Source organism: Scomber japonicus, chromosome 3 (assembly GCF_027409825.1).
Source record: "Scomber japonicus isolate fScoJap1 chromosome 3, fScoJap1.pri, whole genome shotgun sequence".
Lineage (NCBI taxonomy): Eukaryota > Metazoa > Chordata > Actinopteri > Scombriformes > Scombridae > Scomber > Scomber japonicus.
This window is the reverse complement of record NC_070580.1, coordinates 20793920-20820732: the sequence shown is the minus strand read 5'-3', so window position 1 is coordinate 20820732 and position 26813 is coordinate 20793920. Positions and strand designations below refer to the sequence as shown.

Below are 26813 nucleotides of genomic sequence, written 5' to 3'. Positions count from 1 at the left end.
GGAAGCCACAGTTTCTATGAAAGTCCACGAGATGGAAGCAGATAGCGCCAAGGGAAAACAATATTTTGGCTAGAGCTCATTCTGGTGGCCAATTAGACCCCAAAGCCTGTATGATTTACCACTTCCTCTACCTGCTTTTATGTGTTTGAGGCTGCTGTGTGGAACACAATGACCCCTGATTAAAGATTGAGCTCAGGCTGTGAGACGGCTGTGGCGCCATTCTTATCAGATGCCTAGTACCCAGAACTCAGCAAGACCACCTGAAATCAATGATCGTATGCTCTGCCATACTGACATACTCAGAGACAGTAAAAATATTTAGAATTGTTAGTTTGAACTAGTCAGTATTTCAACTTCTTGCTGTTGTGTCCTTGTGTCTAAAAAAATACAAGAGTTACATTACTGATTTGTAAAAGATTGTAAACATATTTTACAGTTGACTTGGAAATGTATGGTAAGAATTTGAAGTTAATAGCTATATATTAATAGCCCTTTGTCTTTTAAAACATGTACTGAGACGCATTGTATACAGGGTGAGACGAATGGATTGTTTGTCTTTTCCTCCACCCTCTCCTGTAGACATGGCCTGGAAGTGAAGCCCGGATCTGGAACGGTGGGGTGGAGTGAGGGGTATGAGGTCACTCTGTTAATTGCATAATGAAACAAGTCTGGGTTAAGATAACGCCTCAAAAAGACAGTTATGTAACATAACATCGGAACTGGTTTAAATTTGATGCAGTCAGACTTTATTAGGACAATGATGTGTTTTTCATTCTCAGCATTCACACTGTTGCTTACTTTCAGTGACAGAAATTCTTCAAATATCAAACTGTTCTACATTTATGCTTTCACTTTTCTTCTTTCTTACATTTTCCAGTGATTTTTACATAGTATTTTTTTTAATATTAAAATTTATAATGGAAAGTCTACAGGAGGAATGTTTGAAAAAAACTTTAAGTGCTAAAGTATTTATACTTATCAGGAGTCCCATGTGGAAATGCTTAAAATATTAAAACGTGGTCCCAATGTTGCCACGGTGTGGTCAGTTACTACGTGTTTTACGTTTTGGCTAATAACTCCTGTACGTTAAGGCCTATCAAAACAATATATTATTTATTAAAACAGACCACGCCCATTTGTGCTTAGACACATTTTCTGTCATTTTAGATTTTCTGCTAAATATTGCTTTTCTGGCATATATTTCATTTAATCTTTACCAAACCTGATACATGGCAGTTTGTTTTGGGGCATCACTTACTGTTTGTAATTAGTCATTAAATTCTCAAGGTGTGGCCTTATGCTGTTAATGGGCCATAACTGTTCAATGTTAAATTTGATTGCAGCCAAATGTGGGAATGTTGCACATACAGCCACAATGCACACGTGTGCAACATTTGAAACAGTTCTACCCACAGGGGGCACTACTTTTATATCACAACATGATTTTTCTACCATCCTATTGTCTTTTATAAAGTGAAACTTGGTCCATAAGTTCCCCATAAGAATGTGCACAGATGCATGGTACCAATAGCACCACCCTACCGTCATTATTAAACACCACCATACTACCAGGAAATGTAGCCGTTGCTATCAGGTTTAAGTGTTGAATTTCCAGTTTTAATGCTGTCTGGGAATATCTATATTGGGTGAGCAGCGTAGCCCTTTTTAGTAGTCTCCCAGTTTCAGGACAGAGCAGCAGGACAATGATTTTAATGAGTTTTTATGGGCAAACAGTAGACTGCTCTTGACTGGCCAAGTCATTTGACCTCATTCCAAATGAGCATGTATTTCACTTACTGATGACCAGACTGAAGCCAAAAAGCCTGAAAGAAGCAAGGAATGACATCACCAGGGAGACACCAAGTGTCTGGTTATAGACTTGGCAGCCATTGATCACAAAGGATTTGCTACTAAATATGAAATATGATGCCTTAATTTGAGTTTACATGAACTTTTTGAATCACTTTCTGTTTCCTAAAATTCCGGTGGTTGAGTACAAAAGGGCTACAATTATACATTTTAAAAAATGTTAAATTATCTCTCATATATGAATTGTTTTTTTTTAATCTTTTTTATCTTTTATGAGTAAGATAAATGTCCTTGGGTTGTGGACTGTTGGTTGGAGCAAGATAAGACGAACACGGGCTTTCAGAAATTACGATTTTATAGACCAAATGACTAATCGATTAATCGAGAAAATGATCAACAGATTAAATGATAAGGAAAATAACTGTTAGCTGCAGCAATGCAGTATAGAGTATGTTTACTTAATGAATCTTTTACTACCCACTTTGAAAGAAAAATCCCATTTGAGCTTCATCTCAGTTGCTGAAACTATGCTAATGCTAGTAAAGATGCTGAATAATGGATGATGAATTATGAAAAATTATGAAAGTGTTGCTCAGTGCTGTTCTTTTCAAATCATTTCCCATTTATTTTAGGTTTGCTTTTACAAGGCACGCCTCCTCAAAGGCACGCCTCCTCAAAGATATTAGACAAAATCAACATTAACTTCTGTTTGCCTAACAGACAGACAGATTGCCAGATTAGATCGTTTAACTTGAGTCACATCCCACACACGTCTCTCCTATCTCTCCCAAAAGCTGCTTCTAGGTAAAACAGAGATTCCAGTGTCTGGAGGTGGTTGTGTGCTTGCGGTGCCTGTCAGTTTTTCTAAAGCTGGGCTTAGTGCTTACTGCAAGAGTTTTGGGACAGTTTATCCCTGATTCACCCATCTTGACAATTGGAGAAATCTGGTCTGAGACCTTGGCCAGTACTGATGTTCCACCTAGATTATATAGTGATGTAAAAGGTTTACAGATCCAATCTAAAACCTTCAGAACTGCTTGCAGACTCATTGGGGCCACCCTGATAATTTCAAAAATATAAGACTTTAAATCTGGATTACATCAGTACTGCCCAAGTGGTACCACAATAGCCAATCAGAGAGACGAGTCTACAAGGACACAGAAGTGAATGAAAGGATTTGAAATGGAGACCATGAAGAAACAATAAGCTGTTGTATGGATATGTTGGACAGCTGAGATGGAGTAAACAGTTGTCAATATGTGGCAATCAAATCCTGTCGTGTGTGATACACCATTACTTTATCTTGTAGTGTGCACGTTTGACATTAGAAAGACAAACATCAAGTTTTTCCTCGTGTGTGTGTGATGCAATCCTATTTCAAAATCAGTTAGGATTTTAAAACTCCTTTAGTCTGAGCCCAGTTTAACATATCAGAGCGAGATAATAGTTTCTCTACAAGAAAGCAGAATACAAAGTACCTGTCCAGCTGGGTTGTCTAACTAAATACACAGACAATTCTTTACAGGTTGTTCTTGTGTAGGAATGATGATAATGAAGACATCTCCAGCATTTAAGAGTTTGACATTAAACTTGCTTTCTTTTTGCGTTGCTTTTTTAATGTACTGTAGTAATATACAGTATGCCAGGGCAATAATCTCTCTCAGTAAGTTTCTGTCTCTCCACTAACAGACTGGCTAGACCTAACAGTTTTCACTGAGCCTGAGCCCACCATATAACTCCAATGTTATGGCCTCATCACATTCCAGGTTATGATTATTAAGTTCTCTGTAGATAAGCCATTTAACCTCCACTCCTTTCTTTAGAACACTTAGCTTCAGTCCTACTAATTGGTCATTAGATTGCCATGAAATGCTTGAGAGAAGAAAATAATTTTCTTAATATTGGTTTGCTTTATCACCTCTCTTAAGATGACCACTCTGTCAGATCCTTTTTAGTTGAGTCGCGGAGCTTGTACCAATTTCAGAAAAGCTCCAAAGTTTTGTGGAGAGGAAAGCTTTTGAGAAAAGTCTAGTAAAATCCAAAGCCCTCATTGTCTAATGTAGTGTCAGAAAGCTTGTTTGCGCTTGAAGATTGTCATTATTATACAAGAAATTAATTTGGCTTACAACCTCCATGGAAGGCAATCAGGCAGGCAGCAGCACAAAAAAGCTTTTGGTGGAGTGTGCTAGAGGCGTAGTGGTGGCTTGGGCTATAGTGGTAGAGATGATAGATGAATGCAGATCTTCCACACTATTAAAGCAGATTAATATCTAAGTGAAGTACCACTTTGGACCACCCCAGGAAGCAGTCTGATTCCCGGAAATCTGGCTCATAATTTAAACTGAAAGGACAGAATCAGTTAACAAAACGTGTGTCTTATCGTATCAGTCATTAACTAACTCCAAAGTAACCATCTCCCTGTTATATAAAAACCAATTTGAACTTATGTAACACGGGTCAGTTAAGTAACCCCCAGCATCAGCAAAAAGGGAGTGCAACTTAAAACATTTTGACAGTTGAGATAGGAGAGGGTTATTGATGATGCATTGTGTCTGATGAGTTACTGGATTATGTCTGCTTTTTATGTTACTTAGGATTTGCCATAACCCTTGGGGTGAAAGTAGTTATCTTTTCTGAACCCCCTGGCAGCCATCTCTCAGAACAGCTAGACCTTTAATCACTTGACACAGCTGGTGTCTGCAGTAACTCCAAGGAAGCAGATACTGTAGTTATTCTGGATAGAATGATGGAAAGTTAAACCTGTGGGACTGTCTTATTAATCAGATATTATAGCGTTGCCACAGGACTACAAAGGAAAGAGCTTTAGTCATACATTAAAGGGTAACATTTGTAAAGAAATTGCCTGTTAAGAAAGTAATGTTGCCAGTAATACTACTAATTATAATTTTTTAATAAAATATTCTCAAATCCTTTTATTATCAGTAAAACTGTGAACATGACCATTATCAGCAAAAAACAAACAAACACACAAAACCCATCAATTTGGTATATTTATTTTAGTAAATAACTAATATACAGTCTGGGGGTATGCACACTGGGTCAGGCAGCTCCTGTAAAACCTTTTGAAACTATGTCATTGGGTACAGAATTTAAAATGATCAGTTCTGAGATCGCAGTTACAGATCAGTATTTTCTCCCAAACATTGTCGATACTTGATTTAAAATTATGACCTAGTCCTATTCCATATGCCAAGGCCACACTTTATCATATAAGCTACATATTCAAAGATAATGTGCCTATATAGGTGTTATTGTTTGAAAATGACATGAATGGTTTTAATGACATCTACCAATCAGCTCTACTATATGGCTGTCCTGGTTTTTTTGGGGGCCATTATTCAGTTTCTACAACAATGTGAAGAAATACATATACATTCATTTTGGTGTGTTACTTCTTTGTTCACGACAGAACTGACAAAGTCAAAGAAATGCACCTTTAATTGAGTGAAGTGAAACTAAAAACTCACTCATTGATCACCCTCTCTGTCCCCTGCAGTGACCCTCAGTTGCCTTTTTTCATTCTTGCACTTCTCACTGATATATTGAGTAAATGTCCCCTTAGATCTACTCTGAGAAGTCAATGCTGGATAATGTCGAGGGGGAAAAAAAGCTTTTAAAACACAGAAGCAGATTTTGCAATAGTTTTGTCATTTTATAATTCCTGGGATAAAATTATTCACTGTTCTTCATCGTATAATCCCTCACTTGTCTGTCTTTGAAACTGACTGACGCCCACTGAGGGCATTATGGTTTTTACCTTCATGGTTCACTGATAATTGAGTCGTCTTATGCAGACTGGCCAGTAAGAGAATCTGACAAGAAAGTCTTTTGAAAGGACAGTTCCCTCTGAATACAAAATCACACACAAAGAAAATATAAGGCTGATTGTTGCAAGTGATGATTCACTTTCATAAACATCCTTTTATATGCCAGAAAGTTTTTGCTGTTTTTCTCAGTGAGACTTCAGTGTGTGTGTGTGTGTGTGTGTGTTGAAACTTCAAATGTATTTCACTTGTTAAACAGGACAGTAATGACTCTAAAAAGGCTGTGTCTTTGTTTGAACTGTTAAATCACATATTTCACTGTGGTGTAACATTTTGGGTTTTTGGCATCATGACCTCATTTAGTCTTGGAAAGAGTCAGTCACAAAAATTGGCTTCCCCGATTTTGCCAGGATGAGTTTCCTCACTTTGATTGTAGCTAAATGAACTCTGAGACGGTATCAAATAAATTCAGACATATTTGTATTTTAAGAACAATGACAATAAAGGCATCTTATTTTATTTACAAACTGAAATTCATTATAGAATATATTTTTCTCTGTTTTTATTATTTTCAAGAGGCTTCTTCTTGCTGTACAACTTAAATGAAACCCGGATGCCTATAGAGAATAAAGACCGTTGATAGTAGGAATCCAAGACATAATGAAACTACAGGCTAGTAACCGACTTTGAAGACCATACTGTAACAATCCCTACTGTTGCTGCTTGTTATACCTGGTACAGTGGGAGTCTGTATCTTCCGTCAGTAGACTGAAGCTCCTTTCCCTTTCCTTCATCACAGCCCAGCCATTAGGTCACAGAGCTGCGACAAAGCATGTTAAGATCTGAATGACACACAGAGTGCAACGAAATGATGCTTGAGGAAAGGACAGTCTGTTGCTTTGTCTTGTGCAAAGGAACTCTCTCATTGCAGTTTACTGTAGGTAGGACTGTAATATGCTTGTTATGACAGACTAGTGCCACAGAATTGCCATGGCTAAGAGCACATTTTGAATATAGAAGCCAGTAATCCTCTCCTCACATACTGTGCAGTAAAGGCTTATGTGCAAAGGTCCATATTGAAGTAGGTCTCTACTGCTGTGCATATGTGTATCAATTATGTTTAATATTATCTTGAGAGACTAAACGTGCTGATATTTCTCGTCGAAGTGAATGTTGTCTCACAAAGCTGTAATTAATAACACACTTTAAAAATATTTATATGTATGTATTTGTTTAATTTATATTTATATATTACAATTGTTTCTACTATTTATAATTTACTTTTTAGTATTTGTGATTGTATCTAACTTTTGTATTTATGGTTATTTCCATAAATACCAAAATTATCTATCTGTAAAATATCTATCTACATGGGGAAACCTTTTACAGTGCTGCATACCGCATATGATAATTATATATTTGGAAAGTAGAACTGAAGTGATTCAAGATGATTAGTTAAAACATTTCAAAATGCATCTGCCTTATTTCCATTTTGTGAATTTCAAATAAAAGAACAGTCATATTCCTTATTGAAGTTTTCTTAAAAATAGTGTTAAAATCTTGTCTTTGTGTCTTTCTCTTCTCGTGAGCTGAGTGTATCGCCACACCCCTATTTAATATAATAAAAAAGCCAGTTTAGCTACCATTTAACATGAAGGTTAAACATGTGAAAAGTAGTGAGACCACTACATGCAATAGGTCAAAGCTGAACCAAGAAGTCAGGTTTTTAGCTAGTAGATGTCTAGGGTTTGGGTAATAATTTTACAGTTTGCCTTTTTTTCCCATCCCTAATACATTTGACTAGGTAAGGGTTTCAATCTGATCATCCGACCACTCCCAGTCCTGGTCCCATTTACTTTAATTTTAAAAAATTGTCAGAGACCACCATATGTGTTTTTGGCTGGTCAGTGCATGACTGATTACCAGCCAGTTCTGGCTCGTCCACAGTCCCACCCTGAGTTAACCTGGACATTTGATACTCCTCGGTGATGCACTATGTGTTTCTCCACCATCTGGAGTGTTATTAGCATATTGAAACTGACAGCAAGAATGTTATTCAAAATGTTATCCAATGCTGCTGCATATACTGAAGGGATTCTGCGTTATACACATGGTTTTGGTCTCACTTACCACTCTTCCATTTACACAAGTGGTATGACCCTTTTCAGTGCTGTTGACATTGTGCCTTATAGCAGTGCTATTGGTGCATATGGACTGATCAGCATAGATTTTTACTAGTGTGCCAATTCTGGGAGGTCTGCCAGGCAGCGTACAGCATGGATGCTTTCTCTCAGAGGGACAAAACGGAAATGACAAGGCAATCGCCATTCTGTCAGCATTGCCATGGTAGCACAGGCACGGCTGTTTATCCCAAGGTTAATGGGATGACGCCTGGAACTGAAAGTGCCAGATTGAGAGGAACATGTGCCTGTTTTACTTAAAACAAGTAGACAGCATAGAGTGTTGTCACACCACACAGAAGTGAGCCCATAACAGGTCAGGTTCACAAACCAAATGAAACAAATATCACTCATCTCATCACTTATCTCATTGATCATAAATTAGTGTATTAAAGTGTGATTGAATTTCTCTTAATCCTTATGTAGATGTGATGTTTTGTCATCAGACTCATGCTGGCATCGATCAAAACACTTCAAAATGCTAGAGAACAAGGAAAATGTCAGGTTTTCCATCCAACATAGTTAAGTCTTTTTGGAACTAGTAAACTGTACCTGATAAAATCTGTGAATGAAGGCAGGTTTATGTTACGACCTTACGCAGTAAACAGTACAATCAATATTACAGATATCCAACATCATAACAGTATATAAATAACAGAAGGATATGTCCCCTTTTTAACATTTTATCATCAAACCTTCGTTCATATGGATTGAACTTGATGAGAAAATGTCGGCATGTTTATTATTGCTAGCTGTAAGCTTGTTATGCTGTTGCCACATTTGCTTAATTGCCTTGAGGTGACCTGACATCTTTTAATATTAAACACATAATATTAAACACATTTCCCTGTTGCAGATACAGCAGTGCATGAGCCCTTAAAGGTCACCACCTTTTCACTCATCACTTCCTACATGGAAAAGCTGACTCTGAGTCAGTCTACATATATTGTTTATTAAAGCTTTCTGACCAGCAGAGTCCTGTTATTTGATGTGTTGAGACCTATTGTACAAATACAACATCATGAAGTGAGTTAGATTTATTTTCAAAGCAACTATATATTTACAAGGGCTAGAGGCAAATAACAGAAAACAATGTAATTCAATCCACTGTAGGAACACGACAAACTAAAACACAGCTCAGGAAAGATCATACCTCAATTTCACAATCTTAGCAAACATTACAAGCTTCACAAAGTTTGTTGTATTGAATTTATTACATCATGCAAGTGTTCCTAATATTGTATCTAACCTCTGCATGCTGCTTTGTTGAGAGTACAAATGATGTAAGAGACATCATTTGGCTCAGCTTGTTATCTTTTGGTTAAAGCCGATATAGAAATCCGACATGAACATTAACAACACATTAACGACATTAAAGCCACTCTTACCATTCTTGCATTTCACACAGCACTTTGAAAAAACTTGAACAACAACAACCCCTCCTCCCTCCTATGTGCCACCCCCGCACTCCCTTCCCCTCCTGACGTGGATCCACAACAGACTCTCTTCCTGGTGGGGATGTGCGTGCGATTACGTAATGCCGAAGGGGAAAAGAGGCAGGACGCTCGTCCAATCAGAGTTTTCATAGAATATTATGAGAATGGAATAATGATGAGTTTCTATGCCTGGTGGATCTCTCTAACATTTTAGAGTACCATTACCTTATTAATAAGGTAAAATTAATATTAATTAAAATTTTAGTTTTTTTGTAGAGTAGTGGAAGAGAAATTTACTTGACCCAAAGTGATCAAACATTTTTTTTTAAACAAACATTATGTGCCACTGAGTACCCAGCATTGCGCATCCACGGACAGCTGTGGTCTTGTGGATGTGCATGAGGTTCCATGTTTCTCACGGGACTGCTAATTAACGAGCCTGCAGTGTCATTACTTTTAAGTATTATAAACCGCTGTGCTATGCTTTTCTGATCAGCCCTCCAATGCAATGATTTGTTACTCTAACCTGACTTGCTGGATTGTATTACACTGTCTCACCAGCACTTTAAACAACTAGCCCACACCAATAGCAGCATGTATTGTATGTTGCTGAACAACAAGAAAGAATTGAAAAAAGAAAATGAGTATAGGAATACATTACATACATACAACAGACGAGGCAGGCAATCATGATATGACATTTCCATACTGTTTCATCTCTAGTATCGATACTCTTTCATAACAGTGAATGCTAAACTACTGTTCAGCATTCAGTAGTGAATAGCTGAGCATCAAGTGCCTTGCTCATAGTTTGTTATTGATGACATTTGAGACGGTTTCTCTTATTTTCCCAGCTCACAGTTGGACTCTATTCAAATATCTGTAACCATGATTGCAGGTAACTAATGAACTAGCATGATAATCAGAATGAATTGCCATTTTGTTTCACTCCATACAATCTATTGTAAAGACTGAAACCAGAGAGATGTTTCACCCTCGGTAACTGCTGCAGAGTACCTGAGTTTCCTATGGCTACTAGTAACTTCTGCTAAATATTGTGATATTCCTGGAAGGTAAGCTATAAGATCAACACTGACTCATCGTCGCCAATTATGAATACAGCATAAAACTATAGAAAGATTTTCACCAGAATAAGTACATCATTGTGAGAGCCATATGCTATATGTAGCTGAAAATGTAGTGTGTTATGTTTTAAATAGATCAATCTACAACATTTTAGAACAAGTATGTTTTTTTTATTTGATCACCTCCGCCTTTATAGAGTGGTGCGGCTGCAGTGGGAAAGGATTAACCACTAGGATTATAGTCATCGTGATGGATGGCAATGAGACAGATTAATCGACTGCTGTGCAACCCTCACTTATCTGATTTTACCACTGCTCCTCCCTTTCTGTTCTTGAAAGACAGAATTATCTCAATGGTAGTAAATGGGATGTAATGTGTATTTGAATAGTAAATTAGCACAAGATTACACTTTTCTTCTCGTTGCATTCTGAATGAAACTAACTTGTGAACCATAGTCTGTGATTTTATTACATCTCATGTTTATAGTGGGATAAAACAGTGGCATGTTTTCTTGTTTTTTAATTATATTTCTGTGTATTTAAGCTCTGTGTGTGCACATACTAACCAACAATAAATCTTCTTTTGTTTCTTCCTTTCATGTTCTGAGTCAGCATCTAATCTGTCTCAGCTGACCTATGGAATTTGCTGTTCTTCTGAGACATGTCAGTCAAGTTTTGTGAGGCTCTATATATCTCAGTAACATCTCAAAAGGGTTTTGTAGTTTGCCACAATACACTCAAGAAGAGAAAGAAGAAAAGCAAGAAAATGGGGGTTGAAATTGTTTTTGTTTTTTTTTGGTAGTCCACATAGTGCACCCTTTGTCAGTTAGGGGAACTGTAAATGTTCAAAGCAACTGGAGGCATTGTACATCAGACTGCATTGCCAAATAGAGTATATATTTTCACAAATGGGATGGAAGTAAGTCAAAACCAATTGTACAACAGCTTCAAGTGTGCACTACTTTATCAACTATATTTTCTATGACTGTAAATATATTACATGGTCTCAGTCTAAGCTCCAGTCTTTGTCCTAGAAACAAATGAATACAATTATGTGATTATACAAATTAATCAATATAGCTTGTCTTACAACCATTATGAGGTTGAGTAATATGCACCTCGCGACTTAGGCTGCACTTTCACTGCAGAGTCCTTTGGCCAATAAAAAAAGTGCAGGTTGACTGTGTTTGGCTGTTGACATTACTTTTTATCATGAATTAATCATCTTAATACTGTATGTGAATGGTAATTATGTAGTGGCCAGTTGCCAGACATAATGAATGAATATCCATTTACAAGTAACCGTGTTTTCCCTAAGTTGACTGCTTTGTCATCTGTCAGCAGCCTGACATGTCTCCATTCTCCGTTTAAGAGCCGCTGAGATTGTCATTAAAATGACAATAGCTGGTCCAACTTCAAGGTCATTCTACCTTAAGTGAGCATGGTCAGGTTAAGATGACCCATTGTTGCTAACATCAGGGTTATCCCCCTTCACTTTGATCAGTACGTGGAAAGCGAGACATGGGGACTCGTCTAAGCATTTATTCACTGACAAATAGCCTCAACTGTACACATTGCACAATCACTACTTTCCTCCTTAATGGAAGACTGTGACAGTGAAAAACATAAAATCACTGTCTGGACATTTGGAAAACGGATGATTAAAACTATAGGAAATCATAAATGGTTTTCAATGTAAAATGTAAAGCATTTAGCAAATATAAAGCATTTAGTAGTGTTTTTTATTTTATAGTTATGTATTAGGTTGCTTATACAATTCAAATCCTTTTTTTCTTTTCCATAGATGACCTTGGTACAGGGAGTCATTTGTTTTAGTGTTGATATAAAAAATATTGCTTTAACAGTTAGTGCAATGTATTATTTTAATTGAACTTTATGACAACTGGCATATTGAAGGTGAGGCTGTGGTTACATTGTTGGAAAACAAAAATCAAATGAAATGGGGGAAGATAGATGTTTTTGTGTTTTTTATTTTTATTTTTTTTCTACACAAAGCCTCAAAAGTAAATCTAAAGTAGTTTATATAAATCCTTTCTGTATATTTGTGATTGACAAGCAGCTTTCTCCTGTCTTATGCTATTGCATTCATAATGGGCTCTGTTCCAGGGTAGGGGATATTGCAGCTGTACTGGTACAGACATATTAGTTAGTCTAAAGCCATGACTGACAAATTTAATCCTGCTTGCTAATGCAGTCATTAGTCAGAAATGCAGCTCAAATCAATTCCATCATTTCCAAATCTTATCAGTCCATAATCTTACAGGTGGTGTTTAGAACATAATTGATCTTAATTTAAATCACCGGACAAATCTCAGATTATTCCAGGGGCTTTACAGTGTTTAGTGTACTCTTTTCCAAATCTAGAGGCATGAATGACATTATGTCTGTTTATGTGTCTGCACAACCCACTGTGCATGTTTATGATTGTTCTCTGGTTGATGTGGTAAAACACTCAATATTTCAAAAATAATCCTGAATCATGCTTTCTTTTTCGAGGGACTTGAGCACAGTGTCTTTGGCTGCAAGGTGTTTATACATAGCAAGACATAAAGCCACCCTTGATCCAGGGTGTTTTAGTAAAGAGGAATTCTCATATCTTTTTCATGAGCCAGTAGCAACGTTGCCCTATATCTGTAGGGAATGGGATCATGAATATTGTGTTAACCCAGAAAAGTTAAAAACCATGCATGCTTCCTTGTTCCCCTGATCCCTCAGCTTTTGTTGTTGCATTGGCCCATTGTACCCAAGAAGAGATCAAGGGGACCCCTGTCGGTTGTGGATTATTCCTTTGTAGAAGCGCCACTGTAGGGGATAGAGGATTAAAAGAGCAGACAGTGGATGGGGATTCTACAGGAAGTTAGTTTGCAGCACACACTGCACATGAATTGTTAACGTGGAGTATTTTGTATTGAATAGGCTATTTGGTATAATGTTGTTGTTCTTTTAACATTCCCAGCTCAGTTTCAGTAGGTGGAGCGCTGTAGGAATATGCCTCATTTGGATATTTATATCCTATATGGACAATTAACGCTGGAATTGCCCGTAGCCGGATGATGAATTTTCATTGTGTTTACATGTTTTCCCAGCTGTTGGAAGGGTTTAGAGGGCACTGCAGCTGAATGAATATGAAAGCATCATTGTCCTCTTTCTCACAATTTCTGTTAAGGGCATATTGAAACCTGGCTGCTGCTAAAGCAGTAATATTGTCCTAGTGTTTCTAATTCTGTGTGCATTCAAGCCAGTATCCTTAGACAAAGGTGATTTCTTGGGAGTAGTCAACATTTTTCATAAGGTCTTGTCTTCTCTGTTTCTGCAGGAAGCCATGGACCTCGAGTCTGGGCAACCTTGTACCCAGAATGTGCTGCGAAGAGACAATCACCTGTGGACATTGCAGATGATCAAGCTCTGGTGTCGGAGGAGTACCAAGAGCTGGTACTTGACAAATTCATCACTGAGTCCTCTAACCAGACCACCATGAAAAACACTGGAAAAACAGGTCTGCACTATTGAGTTTATGTTTTTATTCTGCACATCACATCATAAAAACTAGTTTTACTTCTCTCTTTAACTTGTAATAAATATCCCTTTAATATCTCTGGATGTATTTCACCATTGCAGACAATGTTGCACATATGATGAAGTACCTTTTTCCCAGGTATTTTAATCATTCAATTAGCCAACATACACATTCTCATCTGGTTATTTCATCTATTTAATGCACACTAATTGAATTAATTAAAAAAGAACTACAAAAAACAAACTACTTCCCCATGCTATAAATTGACATTGAAATATAAAATAATGCACACCATGATAGATGATTTTATCCATGTCATGATCTCCTGGAACAAAACGTGTGTGTTTTCAATGGCGAATGTGAAAACCTGTCTAATGTTTCAATACAGCAAAACTCATCACACATGATAGTAATGAGTCTGTCATTGTTCTTGAAAATCTATTAGTGGTTTTAATAGATCTTTTTATAAACATTGTTAGCTGGCCTTCATTCATCACTCCTCCTCTCACCTTTCTGTTTGTTGTCCGCCTGCATGCCTTGTTTACAGAAACATTTTGAAGGTTACTCCATTAACTATTTCAAACCATCGCTGTGATTTTTTTTATTGTTTTTATTTATTTTCTATTATCTGTCAGTGGATCCGTTAATCACTGGTGTGAAAACTCTGACCTTAATTGATCTCCCCCGCTTTTGCCGCCGTGTCTCTTTGAGAGTAGTGTCATCTTTTGCATTTGATCATAATGAGACTTGTTAGCCTCCATGACAACCAAGGCCACTGGGACAGCTGAGCAATGCTTCAGGCTGCTTATTTACAAAGATGGAAATAACATGGCTGGCTTGTAAATTTGGGCACATACAGTACAGAGGGAATTTTAGATTGCTTAGCACTGTCAAAATGATGAAAATTGGTATTATGTAAATTTAAAAGAGGTCAATTCAGTGTTTGGCAAGTTCAGACCATGGTATTGTGAAACTAATTTATTATCATTTTACTCCCTGATTAGCTATCTGAAATGACGGGTAGACTTCACTGATTTTCTGAAACAACATTTTTGGTTGAAAAGCAACTTTTTGGACATTAACATTCAAAAATAAGATACATATGGGCATTTAGTTTACAAGTAAGTTCAGTCTATCATTATCATATTGCAGCTTGTTACAGGAGCTCTTTGGTGTATTAATTGGTTAGCTCATTGTTAACTTAACCTAAAAAGTCAAAGCTGAGAACAAAGTCAAAAGCACTGAAGTAAACCTTGATCAAATTTCATTTTTCAAGACTGCATTTTATTTTCTTTGTCAAATATGCGTGAACGTGTTCATGGACTGCATTTTTTTCAAAGACAGTGTTAGTTATTCATCTTAAAAGGAATTTGCCCTTCATGTTCTCAGAAAACAAATTCTGAGCTTTCAATGCGATGTGTTGTTTTTGAATATTTGGCCTTCTGAGTGGTCTTTGTCTTCCTTGATGATTTTTTCTGTAATCCAACTCATCAAACCAAACCTTTGTTTGTTATTTGTATGAAATTCGTTAAACTATGATTTCATATTTTACTGAGTATTTTGAAACCCATTGTTGTCATTGTGTGGTTGCCAACAGCACTCAGTATGTGCCATCAGCTGTGGTGAGAGTGGCATAGGTTGACAGCACCATAATGACAGTTGATAGCACTCAGGTAAAGATGGTTGAAGTGTTTACTGCTATTATTGCGCTTGCTCATTGTGCAGCATTGACAACAAAATAAGTCGTATTATGATGAAAATTCACCCACGCAGTATATCCTCTTGTATTAGCTGCACTGTTTCACACATCATACATCACACAAGAGACTAGGATTACTTCGTTCTGGTTTCCTCATTTGTTTCCTTGGACTGCTACAGAAGAGTGATGTAGCAGGGAGTACTACTGGTCTCATATGTTTAGTCTCAAAGGAAAAAGCTTTTGCAAGTATGGCAACATAATGTTTTTCCCAGTGTCACTGAACATTTCTCCTACCGGTGTGACTGAAGTCTAGCAGGCTTGATGGACGTTTACGATTCAGCTGCTTGTTTGCAATTGAGTTATCCCTGACACAAAATATATAGCTGGAGATGTCAAATTTATGTAATTTCTACAGTTTATTATGTTCACTGACCTGCATTACCATCTGCCATAGTGTCTTTTTTTTTCTTTAATACTGCCTTTAAGATGTGTTGAAGTCAAACTATTCGAATCCTTCGCACATAGGCTTTAACATCCTTCATACTATTTAAAAGTCAATGTTTTAATTAAGAACTCAGTGAGATCTTAAAAGTTCATTGCAATTGATTCCACAAGGTTCCCTCGCGGCTTGACCTGCTTTGAGATTGAGCCGATTGGCCGCCATTCAAGCAAGTGTTCCCCAACAAAACATTTCTTAGTAAAATTTCAAACAACTCTCAAGCAAATTCATGAGGTATCAGAAAGCCCCAGAGACATTTGCATTGATCAAGGATTTACTTTCACACACACTCCCCTTCTTTCACAGGCTGTGATTCAAGGTCTTTTTGGCTTAGCTTCTAATTCCTGCTCTGCTGTTGGAGGGTTCAAACACACCCAGGGCCGCATTTCTAATGAAACTCCCAGGGCCAGCTAGCATCCCCTTTCCTTGACTTTCCTCATGTTGCACACAGGATTACACTACTTCAACAACAGCAGTAACATTAATTTATTACCATCTCTATTACCATCTGTAAATGTTTACACCTGTTGAATTACACAATGATGTGATGGGTACATTTATCTCGGAGTAGACCAATTTTCACTTTGACCCAATGCTTTGTGTTTAAAAAAAAATCTCCTGCATCTAAAACCCTTTCCTTCTTGCTGTGGGCCCTCAGCTTAAGCAGCACTGGCACATTAATACTGCTGGCAGATTCTTTCCAGCCTCACGACAGGGGCTCAGCTCATCCCTCATCACTCTAGGCTCTTCTAGGTTCTCCTCTCTTCAGATCTCCTTGTCTTTTCCCTCCTTTTCTCTGGATCTCGCCCTCTTTTTTTTTTTTTTTCTTACATTTCTTCCTGCTTCCTGATCCATTTCACTTACCTTGATTTCATCCCTTCTCTCTGCACAGCTTGTTCATCATGTCATCTGTGTTTGCTGACAGTCTGTGTTTGCTTGTACACATGCTCATCCTCTTTGTGATACGATTAAAAGTGGGCTGTCCTCATCCAGAGAGGCTGACTAAATCCCCCTGTAAACGGGGGGGGGGGGCTGGGGGGTGACGGCTGACGGAGCACCGGGTCTAATCTGGCTAATGATGTCAAATGTAGACGTGGTTAAGGGTTATAGATACATTAATATGTAACTTCAACAAGGACACGGATGGAAATCTGCCTTGTCATGATGGCGTTTCAGGTGCCATGGAAACATGGAGGAGTAACACAGCTTAAACTCACCCTTGCATGACACCACTGAGTACATTTACAAATGTTTGCTTTCATGAAAAGCAGAACTTTTTAGGCAAAACAAAATTGCTGTTGAAAACCTCATACAGCAGTAATGTCTGTTTTGACATCAGAAGGAGGATTACATGGTCCACTATTAATTGTGAAATTGTATGACCCGTGGGGGGGACGAAAAATGGAAACAAGATCAGCCACAGAGTCTAAAACGCGCATAGTGATGAAGCTCATTACAAGGAAAGTGGACTTTTGGCCGTCAAAAAAAAAAGCAGAGCTGTGGTATTTTCTCCTCTGCATGTTTTGATTAAAAATTCTGAAAAGTTTTAGAGTTGAACTGTTGCTAGTGGAGTTTAAAATTTGCCGAAATATTTCTCACATAGTGCAAGCGTTTTAATAATGCCTTAGAAATACACAATGTTTTCTGTAACTTTATCGTCAATGTGAGCCCAGGTAAGAGAATACTGAAAATCTACACTTAATACTAATGAGAACATAACTACACTACATCCTCCTATGTGAATATCCTAATACTGCAAACTCCCATTAGTAAAATACTGTGTGTGACCCCATCAATTTTTCACATTTCTATTTATCATATTCAAATGCATTTAGTAATGCTACTATTTATTTAATGGGCTTAACAGAAAAACAAAACATCCACATTCCTGAGTGATTAACCATTATTATTGTCAAAAATCATCAATCAATAATGGTACAAAGTTAACAACAATAACAAAAAATCATGTTTTGGTGCATTTCTTCTCTTCCTTTCCATTTCATGACATATTTCAAATAAGCATATAAGCATTATCTCAAAAACTATTGACCCTCATCTGCAGGTGGATTAGTATGAAGTTTGTCTTAATGAGATATTTGTGGCCTCAATGTTAATATTTGGGTATCTAATCTGCATGAACTGAAACCGAGTTTTTCTCTTTTTTGACTTGATGTGCTGAACATGCTGGCCATGGAGAGTGTAAGATCCCTCAGCAGTTGAAAGCGGGACTCCGGTAGTGGTCTCTAAAATGAAACTCCCCTCTCTTTGTGCTGTATTTGAAAGAAAGGGTCTGACTATAATTCACACAGTTCAAGCTGGAACTCTGGGGGTTGTTCACTGACAGCAGCAGAGAGAGGGTCAGTGAATAACGTAATTCGTGGCTGCATGGCTTAGAAATCTTGAAAGCGATCCTTGAACTGCAGCTGCAGTGATTCTATGATGGCCCTGTACTTGAGAAATGTTTTCTCACATTCAGGGAAATCTTTGCACCTTTTGAACTGGGCTACTTTACACAGTTTGGCCTTTTCTCTGTAACTTCATACTCAGGTGATTAAGATGCAAGGTAATATCTGTAAGGAAGTCCATGTCACAGAGAAAATCTTTATCCCTGAGTTTACTGCAGTAAGCACTTGTATCACATCAAATGCTGTTCTCCAAAGGGATTTCCGTGTGCAGCGCAAAAACCTCCAAGCTCTTCCCGCGGCTCATCCATCTGATCTCAGTGTGCATCTGTAAATCCCTATAAGCGGAGTTCACTTCTTCCAATAAGGCTACAACCTTCCTATGATTTAGAGTCCTGTTCCCCCCTCAAATGAGATCGGTAACCTCGGTAACCAAATCCATGACATGGCTGAAGTTCATCGTCTTGACATAGAGGGCATCCTGTAAGATCAAAATGAAACAGAATGTAGCCTGTGATTAAAAAGGAATCTCTTAAAGAATACCCACATTCATAACCATTTTTAATTTTTACAGCTTCCATAATGTGCTGCTACTAGTGCTAACTTAGATTCAAATGAATGAAAACCACTTACTTTGGCACATCTATGTCAATACTCTGCAGTAAAACGATGTGACTTTACTGTTGACACACACTTTTCATTCAGTTTGCCTTTGTACATTACAGTATATTTACTGTTAAATTACTATTAATCTACTTACTGCAGTTTTACCTTACACTTTACCTTTTACACATTTGCAATTGTACATTTTTCTATTTACTACCTGTGTATTTATCATTATTACTATTCTATTTTATTTACTCTCTCTTTCCTGTGTGTTTGCAATTGAGCAATTTTAACAAAGCAATCGATAAAGTTTTTCGGACTCTGATATATTAATAGTTAATAATGGGCAATAATGTTACCCATCTGATGTATGACGTAGTGCAGTATTTAATAGTCAGTGCTCACCTACAGCACTTTTACTGGCATTGAAAACATCCAACCCTGGGTAGTGTCATGCAAAGAAACCAATTTCAATAACTCCTCTTGCACCTCAAAGAGAAAGAGAGACCATTTCAAAGTTCTTAACAATGCCATCATCTCCAAAAGCTTAAGCCATCTCTACTGCACATCACTTCACTGTTTCCTGATCTGACTAGGGCTTCTTTGCTTGCTAAAGGGAAACAGCATCAGATGTCTTGAGAGACGACTCGTGTGTAGTCATAGCTTTGAAAAAAAAAAAAAAAAGCTCTGCTGATGATGATAGCGGCTCTGGCAGCTCCAGTGTACATGTCATATATGTCTTTGTGCGTAGCACTGCATTGGCAACACAAGTTGTAATCCTTTATGGCTGATTTTGTTTCCAGGCACACTGAGCACATAGGTTTGCTTTTGAATTCCAAAAAAAAAGAATAATCTGTTTCCCACCTTGCCTGGAAGACACGGTTCTCTTGGTCTAGATGTCTTTTTTGGCCGCTCATGTCTCTTTTTCACACGTCATTGTGGAAAAGGCCTGGTGGGTGAGAACAGACAGTTGCTTGGCTATGTTCCGAGGGAGTGCCCTCTATCAGTGGACAATATTATTACAGTTGGGATCCAGTACAAATGTGGTCAAATGGCATAATAATAATAAATGGCCAGCTTGCTTCCTATGCCTGTGAAATCAACAATTGAATTGATATTTGGAAACTGACTTGCAAGCCGCACTGAGTGAGGATGGGGGCCGCATGTGGCCAATAGGTTGCCAGTTGCCCTCCCCTGACCTAAAAAGAGTTAAAAGGAATAAGGAATGGACCATTTTGTAATTCTTAATATGTCAGGTTTCACAGTTGGGTTTAGATTTGAGACCAAAGCTGTGGCCATTCGTATTCAGAGGACATGCTCTTCAGGAATAATTTCAACAGCAAATATAAAATGATGGAAACCTGAGGCAATATGAGCAAGTGCTTGTCAAGGGATGGATTTGACATTTGTTATATGATAAAACGTATTGTTACATTTCTCTCTACACTTACAGCATTTAAATTTACTCAGTAGTTGATTGTAACTGATACATAAATTATTCATAATAAAAAAAAAAAGTATTTACACACTCAAAATGAAAAAAAGATCAAGTCGTAGTAGTAGTAGTAGTTTTAAAGTCATATGTCTTTGTGTATGGTGTAGAAACGTTGTTACTGTACATAGTTAGACATTCATTTCTATAAATAATAACAATCACAAACAAATTCACCATCTTAAACCCAATAGGTCACTGTAGAAACCTTGTGTGCAAAGAGTGGCATTAATCTTTAATGGGAGAAATAGAATAATTTTGAATAGTTGCCTCCTGCCATCCTGCAGCATCAGTGTTGGCATTACAGCCTTGTAAAAAGCTTACATGTAGAAAAAGATCACAAAGAAAGTGAATACCAGTTATTTGTTCCTAGTGAACCATGCAACAAGCTACCGAGAGAATGGCTTATCTAAAACTGTTCACCACAGCCTCCCAGGTCTAAAGCAGGTACTGTAGAAGTGGCATTGTGTCATTTTGTTCTAGACAAGTAGAATTATCTTTTTTATCTTCATAACAATACACATCATCTTGCAGCATGGAAAAACAATAATCACCACATAATTGAAATATGTTACTTTGGGATAATAAGGTAATTGTCATTACACAAAATAAAGAAAACAGATGAAAATTGGGATAATGAGAATTAAGTTGAGATTGTGTGATGATGGGACTGTCACTGCTGCTCTAGGCATCTGCTGAATCAGTTCTTGATTACTAATGTTTTCGCTGCAGTTGCATTGAGTGTGCTTAATTTTCCTTCTTTGTTTCATGTAATTCATTTTTTTGAATCCCTTTTTGTCTCCAGTTGCTGTTCTCCTGAAGGACGATTACTTTATAAGAGGTGCTGGGCTGCCTGGGCGTTTTAAGGCTGAGAAGATGGAGTTTCACTGGGGCCAGAGTAATGGATCAGCAGGCTCAGAACACAGCGTAAATGGCAGAAGGTTCCCTGTAGAGGTAACGCATCCTGTTGCTACAAGCCGTTATGACAAATGTGCAATATGGGGTCTCCAGGGTCAATGCTGAAAGTGGGAGAATTGGCAAGTTACTGTAGTGTTTAGATAGATGAGTTCTTCATAGAGACCAACAGCCTATAACTCCTCATGAACTATTTGTGGAATATCTTGTCAAGCAAATAGATATTTAATTATTGAAAATGATAAAGTATTTAACTGAGGCCATTAATACCAAGATGAAAGTTAAGATGCACTTTTGCTTGCTGATCAGGCTGAATCTGATTAATATCTCAGTCTGTACAAGCTCATTTTTTTCAGACTTGGGGCAGCACATCCATACTCCCCATTTCAAGTCCAATTTCACCTCATCTCCAAGAAGCTCTTGGTTTCATTGCTGAAGGCTGTTCAGACCACTGGAGGAAAGTTTTTTTTCTTTTTTTTTTGTTTCTGGAACTATATAGAGAGGATGCAAGCTAAATAATAATGCATAATAAATAAAAAGTTACCTCGAGGTAAACTCAGACTTTCAAAGGATGCTAAAATGGATCCACTCAAAAATAAAATTAAACTGAAATAAGTTTATTTTATAAAGTAAACTACCTCATTAAAATGTGGCTACAGTACTTCTTTGTTTTTAATTGATTCAATGCATTGTTTATGGTTTGTTTTTTGCAGTATTGTAAACCTTAGAGCTTAATAGACAGATTCCTGAAGGGCATAACTGATCATTTTAAAGGGGAACTTCAAAGATTTGACACATATAAGTCAGTTTCTTACCAAAAACAACAACAATAAAGCAGAAACAACTGAGAAGGTAACCTCTGATGATGTCTTCAAATGATGTCATCAGGGGTTATCTCAGCTTGGGCTTGCATTACATAGTGGGGATGTGTGGAGTTTGAAAGGAAAACTTGTGGGTATTTATTAGGCAGTCTAATGATAGGGCTCCTTTTGAGTTGTAATATGGGAAATATAGGATCCAGATGTTTTTGGAGCATACCCCAAATGCTTCAAAGGACTAAAAGTTGGGAAATCTGAGTCTTTGCTGCTCTGATTTTCAGTGGCATGGTAGTGCAATACAAACTTACCAAAGTAGCCCTTAAAAACTCCAAGAATCATTGTTCACCATTATCAATAATCATTAATATCTTAATAATATCTTCTTTTTTTCCATTCAGTAGCACTTTGTTACCACTTCAATGCAGGCTGAGTCAAAATATGACGGGGAAACATGAAGGTCTATAGAAGAGATTAAATAGTTTGAAAAGAACATTGAAGAATAATTTAGTTACTTTTCTTGCTCCGAACATGTTTTTTTTTTTCAAGGTTACAACACTCTTCTCAAAACTAAAGAAACAAAAGGAGAACAGACTGCGAGTAATAAAGGAAAGCAACAAAATAAGAAAGTAATGAACATCACCAACTCTTGTAACACAGACATAAAGGGTATTAAGTGTGAAGCCTTTTGGTATTATTTATTCTGGCTCGTGGATTAAAGAAGAAATCCCACTCTTTTAATGTGGTGCAGGGAATGAGTTATAAGTGCCTTTCAAATGTTAATCATTCACAGTGCCATTACCATTCATTACCTAAAACAAATTTGCAAATGTGCCATACTTTTACATAGAATGACCCTCCATACCTTCTTGTATGATTTATTCTCTTAACACGTATGTCAATCGTATGCAACAGACAGGATTGACTCAACATACAGTATGATTGGAATTAGTTTAGCAAAAAACACCATTGAGAAGTTTTATAACAAATTAAAACTGCGATTTAAAAAAAAAATAAAAAAAACTTTTTTTTTTTGATTCACAATTTTAATCAATTTTTGTTTGCCTGCAAAATGATGCCTTGAAAGATCATATTTTTTTAAGATGGTAAGAATAATAAAAGAGCTGTACGACCTGCAAGGCTATCATCATTATGCATAAAATACAGGTTATCCCACACAGCTATTGACTTTCAGTAACAGATGCTTCAACTATTTAGAGTAAAGTTTCAGCACAGGCAGCACAGAAAACTCTGCTTACTAATGGATCTGCTGCTGATTGTGTTTCTCTACAAGAAACCAGCATGATATTTGCACTGCTGCTGGTTAGCATTACCTACCCAGCAGGTAGGGACAATCCGTACAATGTAGACTCTAGAAACAGTTGCCTCCAATAACTTCAGTTCTCGTAACCAGAGATGATACCTCATCAACTAACACAAACTGAGAGCACGGTTCAGTGTGCAGAGTAATATTCAGTCTGTCCTTCTAGATGCAATTGTTAAATTCCCTACAAGATAGCCAGAGACAGCTATCTGCCACCTGAAGTCCTGACAATCCCATAAACTGTAGCAGATGCACATGCAGTGAAACTAATCATGTCACAGTTTACAGGACTGTCGTAACTCAAAACAGCTTAATGTTGCCAGCTACCATCTATGCTACCATCTTAAAAATAACCTTTTTCTACATATTGCAATACCTCGATTTTCATGATTTGGATATTTTACACATCATGCAAGAGCACAAATTAGAATTAATCAAATGAATGGCAATTAAACTGTCTATATTGTCATTGACCTTTCCTAAAGCATCTTACAAGAGGCAGTATTCCATCCAAATATCAGCAAAGTAAAATGGATTATGAGATATTTCTAAATGTACATACTCCACACCACATATACAGACACAGAGCACAGAGTGTGAAGGCCGCTTTTTTGAAAATGATTCACCTTATCAATAAGTCATGTATCAAACATGATGTATTATTTCACACTGTGGATCAGGAGGTGAAAAATGAAATCAAATGAATGTTTGAAGGGGAGTATGGTTATGCAGGATGTAGCCATTGGACATTTAACAATTCCATCCTGTAAAATGTGGCGTTTTCATTTTTCATATTTATGCCCCGACAGAATTTGATGTATTTGAGATTATATTACCTCTGACGCTGCGTGTGTAGCACAGCTCTACATGTTTAGAAAGGTTTGTGAATGATGTAGCCAGTGATCTGTTATATCAGAGGTTGGCTTTTGTTTTGTTGTGTATATGTTTTGTTCTTCGAGAGATGAGCAGCGTGACCTTGGAGGTTGAGCTCCAGGGCTTATTTGTCTCTGCTAAACAGAGACTGTTTTCCAATCTGCTGTCTAATTATCTCTCCACTGCAAACGAGTCACATTCAGCCCTGAGTTGCATATAACACATTGCATGAAGCATTCACTCTTACAGTGGGGAAAAAGTGTTTATCCCACCTGCCCAGAAGCTTGAAAACACACACAAATATAGTTCACACATGGGTACAGGGGGAAACGACAAATTCAATGAGCTGTGTTATGCCTTTGTAGCATGGCCATGTGTAAAAAAACCAAGGGGCTGCTCGGCCTGTGGCTCCTGAGCTTGACATTAATCTAACCGCAGTCTATTTCATGAGAATGAAGTGGGGAAATCGATAGATGGACCACCTGTTTGCTCAAACAGCACAATGAAAAATGAAACAGTGGACCCCCCCTCCCCTCCTCAGGGTACCATGGGGAGATCTTTTCTAATAATATATAAGGGTGCCACAAAGGTTAGATTAATTATACATGGATTACAAATCACACCTTAGAAGGGTACTGGTTTGCACACAGTGCAGCTGACATATGAATAAGTGTCACAGTGGGTGTAGGGTACAGTACATTTCTGAGAAAGAAAAGCACTGAAAGCCTTCTTGCAGAATGAACTTGGATAAGAGCACATAACGAGAGTCTCAGATGACTCACGGGGATGGAGCTGCTTCTTGTTCAGCAATAAGGCAAGATGTATGTTTATGGTTTATCGACAACTGTCATAGCAACAGTAACATGATCAACATAGTGAATATGTTTTTTAAATGGAGCCATGTGACGAAACAAACACCATCAGGTTTTTAACACTCATATTAATGCTAAATGTTGTGTGTAACACTGCAACACTGACAGGAAAGATGCATTTGGTGGACTCAGCCCCACTAGCATTAGATTAGTGTAAAAATTCAAATGTGCAAAACGGTTATTATCAATGCAGCACAGTATATCTGTATTTACTGCCCACTGCCTTTTGCTGTCCTTTGTCATTGTCTTTGAAGTTCTTCTTGAAAATGAGTAATCTAGCACTTCGTAGGAGCTTAAGTGAAAGGATAAGGTAGATGCGTGCGTGTGTGTGATTGGAGTGAGAGAATCATACTGCATTAAAAAAGACACATTTTGAATTAATTCCTTTTAAGAAAATGCTGTTGCAGCACAGTTGTAAGGAATATATTAATAAAGGAAGAATACATTTGTGCTGCATCGATAAATTGAAGATCTCTCCTCACACACATGGACTTATTTCTTGCAGTGTTCTTGTTGTGCTTCAATATCTCACATATCTTGGGAAATCATGCCAAACATGACTTTGTTTTTCACCTGTTTGTGCTTAAATGGAAGTTTGGGAATGCAGAGCAGCTTTCAGCACTTGTGTTTGCACTCACTTTGAGATGAAATACAAAAACAAAAATTGAGGGCTGTAAATTAAATTCAGACAACAACAAAAAAAAGCTCAGGAGATGTGGACAACGTGAAGGTAAATTATAAAGTACAAATAAGGTTTTATTGTCTTTCAGTTTCATCATTCCTCCTTCTGGCTCCTCGCAAGCTGTTGTCCGTTATTGTTTTCTTAAATGTGTCTTCACATAATTCTCACTACAACAGTATCATCAATTTTGTGCCGGCAAAAGCAAACATGCATGGTCACCTGTTTGTCCTGCTTAAAAATCAACAGCTTTCAGTGATGGACAAAGTTTACCTCAATAAGAGCTTTCGTGTCAGATCTCAAAAGCATACAAAAGTGAAATTAACCATGCAATCAAGTGATTCAGATCGCTTTTGGCAACATTTATTTTTATTGGCTGCTATGAAACTGTTTGATAATTGAATTGCATGTTTTCCAAAGTGTGCTGTTAACAAGAACAGGTCACTGAGCCAATCTCAGTGAGTAAATGAAGCCTGAGGGGGCCAGCTTAATTGGGTAATGTAGTTAATAACATCTGAAGGGTGATGAATGGCCAGTGCTCTTTCTTGCTGAGTTCTCCGACAACAAATTAGTTCCATTAAAGGCTGCAGTTAAAGGAACTCCGCAGGAAACTGATTAACTGAAATTATCTGGATTGAGTCATTTTGTACCTGGTTTAAGCCTGTGGTACACATTAATGGATTGATCCTTATTTATATACTTATTTACTTTGACTTTTTGTCTGTTGTCAGCATAGCCAATTGCAGTCGGGGGTTTCTCGTAATTTCCCTTTGAAAAAGAAAAAAGGCAGGCATACCCTTTAAT

At 37.4% G+C, this 26813-nt stretch overlaps 1 protein-coding gene across 1 annotated transcript in view; it reads left to right on the top strand.

Moving 5' to 3' along the window:
- Positions 1–26813, top strand: part of ca16b (carbonic anhydrase XVI b) — a 108155-nt gene that overhangs the window by 42281 nt on the left and 39061 nt on the right. Inside the window, exons 3-4 of the mRNA XM_053315429.1 lie at positions 13633–13812; positions 21337–21485. Coding sequence (XP_053171404.1) covers positions 13633–13812; positions 21337–21485 — 329 coding nt within the window. The remainder of the gene's footprint in view (positions 1–13632; positions 13813–21336; positions 21486–26813) is intronic.